Below are 8,308 nucleotides of genomic sequence, written 5' to 3'. Positions count from 1 at the left end.
AGGCATTTTCAAACCTTTAAATTGCAAAACTTCTGTAGCTCCTGGGGGTTGCACCCCAGACCCCCCTTGAACTTCTAATTGCTAGCTATAACTAAATGAACCATACAGCAAGTTTCATGCTGTATCCCCTGTATGTCAGGTCTACAATTATACATAGTATAGAAATTCTGAAGAACAACAGATAGGCTTGAGCATATTTATATAGTTAGCTAGAAATATCACTAAAATTGCATATCTTAGTGTCTAATTTTCAAAAATTTCCTGTGGGGGGCATGCCCCCACACCCCCCTAGAATGCTCCAACAGCTCTTCTCTCACTGGAATGTATATAGTAGCAATTTCAACATTATAGTCAATGGCCTGACCAATCCAATTTTCGCTCCTCCGGCCCTGTTTATGTGCTATAGTGTCAAAAGCTTTTAATTGGATAGTCCATAGATACTAGACTTATAATAGGGATTGGCAACGCACTACAAAATTATTATTTTCGTAAATCAATGCGCGTTTCGCTGTTTCGCTAGTGAAGTCAATAATGGCGGTTCCTTAGAGTGACTGGTACTCGAGCTGACGTGCTGTGTACGTATTCTTGGTGCGTTCTAACTGAAGCCACGTCTATATAGAATGCATTAGATAGGTGAGGCTTTTAGTTGTGTGTTTTAGTGCGTTGTTAGTTTGTTGTTTTCTGTGAAGTTCAACGCTATTTACTGTTGTGTAGTTTTTTTGAAGTGTCACAACGTTCCTAAACGGTGTTAACATTTCCCAACCTCGAATTTTTACCTTGGGAGTGTTAATGGATTAAAATTCTAGCAATAGGGGCGTTGTTTGAGGGGGAATGCTTATTACCAGGTCATTTCAGAGCGATATTTAAATAAGTTTGTGTAGTTTTGTCGAGCGTTGTGAAACACTTGCTTAATGGTTTTCATGGTTTGGTTTAAATGTTAGCATTGGAGAATGTTATGCATTATTTGGTTTATGTGTTCTGCCTTTAACTTTTGTGTAGGGCTGAATTTGAAATGGGCAAGAGAAAATTCAAACTAGGACGTTCCTATAAGAACTTTGAAAGAAGGAGGCAAATAGCAGGGAATTTTAAGATTGGAAGACCACCCAAGGGTCAGAGGAATAAGCGTCATCATGAACCAGTGGTAAGTGGGATAATTATTAATGAAAAAGGATACTTAAATTTGTCTTACAAATTTAGCAATTATAGAAATTTATGTTGGCGGCTATTTTAATTGCTTTGTTAAATTTGTATCTTTCACATACAACCTGATGTAAGATGTGTTTACTTTGTGTAAATGTGTGGTAGACTGTTATACATTCTTCATACCATGCTAATAACAGTAAATGTATTGTAGCAAAAAACGTCATGAAATGGCATACGTTGTGCTATCATATTTTTCATTTGTTTGTTTACGGGTATACCATTTATATTGCATTATTTATAAATGAATGGTAGTGTCAAATATTATAAAATATATAGTTTTAGGTTTTCTTTTCGTTTTTATAGAACTTGTAGCATTAAATCTATAGAAGAAATTTCATAAGTTTTTTAACATTGATGCTGTTGATGTTCTCAACTTATGAACATGCAACTGGATCATGTGACGAATTGTTCAGCACGTTATTATGTTTGTTTGTAGCTGTATATGTATATGCTGGGCCATTAGAAATGGTCCAACTGCTCTGGATATATTAACTAGAGCAGTCAGATTTAAAGTCATATATATCCATAGTATTCTGGAACTTTTTTTTTTTGTATACAAAAGCAGGACTAAAGTTAATTTATGGCCTTGATGTGTGATTAATGTGGCAGTGGTATGTGCTCTTTTAGCACAAGTAGTGGTAATAGTATCAAGACTGAGTGAACGGATTTACGTCTCTGCTAAGGGAAGTCTTCCCTTCAAAGCTGGTAAATCAGGTTACTCGGCTTCCCTTGGCATCTATGTGAATAGGGAAATTTGGAGACAGCATCAGACATTCAGTTATAATAGTGTGTAGTGTGTGACATTATCAGAAGGCTTTGATAGACATGTGTTTATATGTATGTAGTGTGTGTGCATGCGTTAGTGTGTGTGTATATGTGTATGTGTTGGTGTGCGCTTATGTGTTGTGTGGTGCGTGTATGTGTGTGTGTGTGTGTGTGTTGTTAGTCCTGTTGTAAGAAGATTTGTCTGTGCTGACTCAAAGCACCTGAGCAGTGCACAGGTGTTCACTAGTTAGGTGTGACTGCATAGTAGCAGCAGCGAAACGCTTGTGTGTGGTGTGTGTGTGTGTGTGTGCCATGTTGCTAGCACAGAGGTGGAGTAATAGAAGAGGATAGGTGGATACATGATGTATTTGAGGTATGTTTGTGACTAGTACGCAGAGGAGGTTGGCTCATCAAACCTCAAACAAACCATTATTTCTACATATGTATAGATGATACTTTCCATGATGATAGTATATACATAAAAATTACAGTACATTGCATGACAGACATCTAACCTCCTCTGGCGTAATAACATATTTTGGGATGCTGTGTTTGTACAAAAGCCATTTGATATGTGTCTTCTTTTACTGTACTGCAGGTGCAGACTGAAATGAGAAGTACTACTGACACAATGGAACCAATTTTTGTTTTTTCTTGTTATATAGTACTTTATGCTTATGATAAGAGCACTTTCTTTGAATATGTTAGTTGAGTTTAAGTAAATACAGATGTGTGAGCGATCACCTATTGCTGCTGTTTCACATACTGGGGAACATACACTCAATATAACTTCATTGATTCTACTGTTATAGCCTTGGTCATGAACAGTAGTCATACAAAACCCCAGCATAAAAGTGATTAAAAAGTTGTGTAATTCAGTTTTTAATATGTTGCCAGGTAGATGGTTGCTTATTAGAGTGTTTTATTGGCATGCAGAATTTTTTGAAAAGTTTCCTTTGGCTTTACACTATATAGTTCCCTCACACTGCAATCAGAATGAAAGTCTTACAAGTGCACAGTTTCAAATAATGTAATTATATTTATATGTGCTGAGGTACTTTCAACCACAGTAATTATAAAATGCCCATGGGTTTATCAAATTGCGAGAGCACGTCACCCATAACTGGCTAATTGAACATGTTTTGTTATTCTGCATTATTAAATTTGCAGACCAATTAAACAAAAAAAAAGGAACTACCACTTATAGAGCAGCAATGAATGCGAATTCGGGTTACTTTTTCTTTACTAGAATATTTATATGCAGGTCCACCGAAAGACTTTGAATATTGGGCCCCCAGAATGTGGGACTCCTGTATATAACTGATTTAGCGTAGTGTGCAAAGCACACTAGCATGCCAAGTTAGGAGATCTGGGGGCATACCTCAGGCTCAGCTCTGCCCAGGAAATTAGACCCCGAGATTGTTTACTTGTATTAGAGTGACTACTTCATTTAATAGGATGGTAATCAAATGCACATCAAACACTATAATACCAACCCTCTGAAATAGACTATAATTAGCAGCTTCTTTGCTGTATTAGAGCGACTGTTCTATTAGAGTATTTCTATCTTGATAACGTAAGGTCTGGGGTGGGGAGGGGCTAAACGGGCCCCACAAAGTGGGGGGTAAATTTCCCAGTTGCCCCTCCTCTGTCGTGTGCTTAATTTTGGAAGTCTGGAATCATTTCAGTATGGAGATTGATGTACTCTAATAGAACATTCACTTATGCTGCAGCACTGAATATGACTGTTATATTAGAGTATTATATGTGAAAATTTTTGCATTTCATCGTGTTAGCAAGAGTTTTATGTTGTGTACTCTTGGTGTTAGCTACAGTATTGTGTTTTATTTAGGCTCAAAGTCTGTTAGAGGAACTATGTAAAGGTGTTGTGCTTCCTGAGAACTGGTCGATCAAGTTTGACTCTACAGTTAACCATGCTGATGTTTGCAAAATTGGACATCAAAATACAATCACATCCCAACCAGCTGTTGTTACTACCTGTCTTTCTATCTATAAGGATCTGTCCTGGAGATTACATGTCCATGGTAAAGTAGTCAATATTGAAGATTGTACTGCTCTGGCCGATACACCTGTTTCACTAAGTACAACATCTACAGTGGAGTTGCTATCTCTTATAGACAGATTGAATGTCTGTGTTGGCAATCCAGATCCTAGGTTTACAGAACTGTGTGAATTACAAGGTGGTAAAATTAAAGCGGCAGATGGCACAACTTCAAGTTTTACAGATGATTTTTTCAGTATTTCCTTAGATGGTGAAGAATATCAGTCCACTGTACGCTCTGCCAAATGCAGCATCCTCACCAACAACATCAGATGTGATGCATGCAAGAATTATAGAGCAACACTTAGGGCACTGTGTAGCCGTCAGCTAAGAACCACTGAAGAAATGATATCAAAGCGAACCGAAGCATCCAGTCACACAACTTACCAAAACTTAAAAGCTGAACAAAGCAAAAAGAGGATGAGTAATCTCAAAAAAGAGCTAGACCACCAACGCAATAAAGTGAATGAATTATAAAAGAAGATACAACAAATGGTAGAGAAGAATGGTCATCAAGTCGACCCATCATTGCAGCATGATTTACAGAGCATAATGGCAGCAAACACCAACACTATACTACAATCATATTCAGAGGGTTCATTTCACAGACTATTTTGGCAACAGCAACTACAGGCTTTGAAAGCAAAAGACAAACGGCAGATTAGATGGCACCCTGCATTGATTAGATGGTGCCTGCACTTAAAGCTGATGTCAACTTCTGCATATGATGCCCTTAGAAGCACTGGAATACTCACCCTTCCTTGTGAAAGAACACTTAGAGACTACACACACTGGATGGAAGCAGGTCCAGGATTTATAGATAAGGTTGACCAACATCTAATGAACATGACAAATATTCATACACTACCGGAGTTTCAGAAGTATGTGTGCTTAGTGATGGATGAAGTGAAAGTGAAGGAGGATCTTGTGTATGATAAGAACACTGCTGAGATTATTGGGTTTACTAACTTAAGTCACATCAAAAACCAATTATCTGAACTCGAACGGTCAGAAAAGGGTTTACAGCCAACAATAGCTACTAACATGCTTGTTTTTATGGTTAGAGGATTGTTTCTTGATCTAGAATACCCTTATGCACAGTTTCCATGTGCATCCTTATCTGCTGAAGAACTGTTTCCAATTGTGTGGGGATGCATTGAACGGCTTGAGGTTTTAAGGTCATTGCTATCACTGCAGATGGTGCATCTTGCAATCGCAAGTTTTTTAGATTGCATAAGACCATTGGTTTGAACACTAACAATGATGATATTGAAGCAGATGATGATGAAGTTGATGGCAATGAAGCTGTAAATGATGATGAAACTTTATCAAACGAGCTTAAAGTTACCTATAAAACCACCAATATTTACAGTTCTGATCAGCGTCCCCTGTTTTTTATATCGGATGTGCCACACTTAATTAAGACAGTCAGGAACTGCTGGTCAAATTCATTTGCCCACACAAGAAGCAGAACTCTTCAGGTGTGTCTATAGCTAACTATATACATAAGTAGAAATATTGTCCTTTGATTACACTGTAGGTCAATGGACAGTACATTTCTTGGCAACATTTAATTAACTTGTACCACAAACATCGTGGGAATGGCACAGCTCCTAAGTTTGGTGTCTCAATATTACGTAAAATTAAAATGGAGCATATTAATTTAACTTCCTATTCAAAGATGCGTGTGAACTTGGCTGCTCAGGTAAGGCCATCAGAATGAATTCCATGCATCCTCATTAGTGTGTACAATGTATGTGTTAACATGTATACAGGGACTGAATAATATAATGTTATAGCTACAGTGAGGTTTTACTTAGCAGCCATTTCTGTAAGAACACATCATTCTAGTTGATAATTCCCACCAAATATAGATAAGGGGTTCTTGACCTCATTATTGGGTCCATTTTTGGTCCCATAGGTGGCTGCCATATTAAAGATAGGTACATAGTTATAGTGTGCATGTAAAAATGTATTGGTGTTTTGATGCAATATCATTGCAGGTGTTGAGTAAGTGTCGCTAAAGAGCTGAACGAATCACAAGCTACAATAGAGACAGCAAAGTTTTGCTCAATGTTTAATAAGTTTTTTGATTGTCTGAACACACGGAGCACAAAGGAATATATTAAGAAGAGAAACATTGATATTGCCCCATATGAATCAAGAGGTGATGAACGTCTGAAAGTAAGCAATGTAACACATGCACTTTCAAAAAATATGATTCTTCTGACATACAGTGGCTTACGGATGAATTCCTTTTGTATTTAAACAACTGGAGGAAAGAGGCTGCTGCACGTTCTGACCTCTCACCAAAAGACAGGCAGAGACTGTGCTTGAGCAGGGAAACACTAGAAGGGCTTCAAATGACCAGTAAGGATAATTACTTCTTGGAATAATCACTATGTACACCTATTTAATGTAGCACTTTCCTTTGTTGAGTTAGTAGAGTACTTGCTTGGTGTTCCTGGGGTAAAATACATTCTGAGTGAGAGATTGTGCCAGGACCCACTCGAGAGCTTTTTTGGAAAGCAACGGATGAGAAATGGCTATTGTGATAACCCAACAGTTAATTCATTTCTAAAAGGCAGTGTATCCATCAGAATCCAAGGGTCAATAGCTAAAAATCCTGTGAGAGGAAACTGCAGAAGAGGTGAAAAGAGGAATCCTCTTGTGCCTTTGAACAATGCACCAATACCTAAGCGTAAAAGACAGTGAGAGAACACCTCGATTGATGAATCTCTGCATCAATTTATTGAATTGTATAGCTATATTATATCATACCATGAAATGTATAGTAATAGGTTATATACTACAATTTAGTTCATCAAGTGTATATGTCAGTACTGCCTTTCACTCTTCAACAGAAGATTTCCCTCTCTTCAATACTTTTCGAAGGCTTTTCTTTCGTTTTACTAGTTCTTGCTTTGATTGTTTATAATACTCTATCCAGTCTCCAGCACAAGAGTTTCCGCGTATTGCTAGCCACAATTCCACCACTTGAGTTAGAAGCTCTTTTGTTAAATCATCTTCTGTAGCATCACTGGTAGTTATAAGGAGCATCCAGCTAAACAGCATATCTTCATCATTCATAATATTTTCTATCATTTCCTTCTTGCTTATAGCTTGCTTATTCATGATGGCTGTTAGATGTTTTCTGGAAATTACCTCTAAATCTTGGAAAAAATCAAACGATTTTGAATTAATTTTACAAAGTCCCTCTCTATCTATCCTCTCAACATATCTCATGTAATCATGGAATGTGGCAGCATCTCCAAACTCATCTCTGGCATCAAACCTTGACAGAATCGATAAAAGATCTGGTCTGAAAAGTCGGAATAAGTAAAACAACAATAGTCAGTCACAAACCTTCTTTTAAACCTTTTCCGGAGTGCAAAGGGTACATACCCAGCAGTATAATATAAGGCTGAGAGTTCATCTGCAGTTAGCTTGGGCACAACAACTTCACTACTTGCATGCTCAGATGTAAGCATGAACCGCTCAAGAAGTGCTTGATTGATATGCTGGACAAGTAGTGCTTTAGAAATATTACACGTCATAATTAAGGCAGCTAAATTAAACAGTGGCATAGCTAGCTAGTTTGGGCTTTCAATGGATATAGGTATAGCTAAATGCATGCATTCAACATGCAATCTATATAGGCTATTAAACTCTGTTTGTGATCATGCATGAAAAAGAAAAAAACTTCTTCAAAATATATTTTATGTGTACTGAGCATATCTCGACTGCTCTGTTAGAGTGTCTTCAGTAATATATTGACTCTAAATTACAACTTTTGGGCGGTAACGTGCGCGCCGGTCCGGCCCACCTTGCCACTCATTCACAGCAAAATGCCTCTGGTATTAATTACCCTTACCAATATCAGAATTAATTATCTTCAATTTGCCGAAAACTGTTGTCCACAATTGCTGAAGTTCTCCAGACCGAGCCGCATGGAAACCGGTCCATATCCCTCGTCGTTGAGATTTCAATGACTTCAGGTGAAGGTCCGGTGTACTTATGACTTTTATTGTATCCACCAGTGAACAACAAAACTTGAGGAATTCCTCTCCAGCACTGCATTCCTCTGAGACACTCCCACTCTGTCCACCTACCCCCTCCTCGGCCTTGCGTAGTATTTCCCTGGCCAATTCTTGGGCATTGTCTGTTCGCACAGACGGCACGAGAAAGTTCTCACTCTCTGCTACAGAATGCAGTATATCTAAGACAACTTTCGCCTCCGAACCTCGAGTTGACGTACCGCAAGACATTTCAACTAGG

The 8,308-nt window shown here is 38.0% G+C and overlaps 2 protein-coding genes and 1 long non-coding RNA gene across 3 annotated transcripts; 2 read left to right on the top strand and 1 right to left on the bottom strand.

The window, feature by feature from the left end:
• The first annotated feature begins 512 nt into the window (after nt 1–512).
• Nucleotides 513–4,507, top strand: LOC136255019 (uncharacterized). The gene is made up of 3 exons (XM_066047740.1): nt 513–588; nt 1,000–1,141; nt 3,821–4,507. Exons 2-3 carry the CDS (start codon nt 1,013–1,015, stop codon nt 4,505–4,507), a joined length of 816 nt encoding a protein of 271 aa, XP_065903812.1. The 5' UTR covers nt 513–588; nt 1,000–1,012.
• Nucleotides 4,508–6,066: 1,559 nt separating this feature from the next.
• On the top strand, nt 6,067–6,855 carry LOC136256783 (uncharacterized). Its single transcript, XR_010701649.1, has 3 exons — nt 6,067–6,214; nt 6,268–6,400; nt 6,453–6,855. It is a non-coding gene; the product is annotated as an uncharacterized lncRNA (long non-coding RNA).
• Nucleotides 6,759–8,308, bottom strand: LOC136256782 (uncharacterized). Its single transcript, XM_066049803.1, has 3 exons — nt 7,905–8,308; nt 7,397–7,565; nt 6,759–7,352 (listed from the first exon to the last, which is right to left on the bottom strand). The coding sequence occupies exons 1-3, from the start codon at nt 8,296–8,298 to the stop codon at nt 6,881–6,883; spliced, it is 1,035 nt and encodes a 344-aa protein (XP_065905875.1). The 5' UTR covers nt 8,299–8,308; the 3' UTR covers nt 6,759–6,880.

This window comes from Dysidea avara, chromosome 5, assembly GCF_963678975.1.
Source record: "Dysidea avara chromosome 5, odDysAvar1.4, whole genome shotgun sequence".
Taxonomy (NCBI): Eukaryota; Metazoa; Porifera; class Demospongiae; order Dictyoceratida; family Dysideidae; genus Dysidea; species Dysidea avara.
The sequence above is the reverse complement of the archived record's forward strand: the minus strand, read 5'-3'. Positions and strand labels throughout refer to the sequence as shown.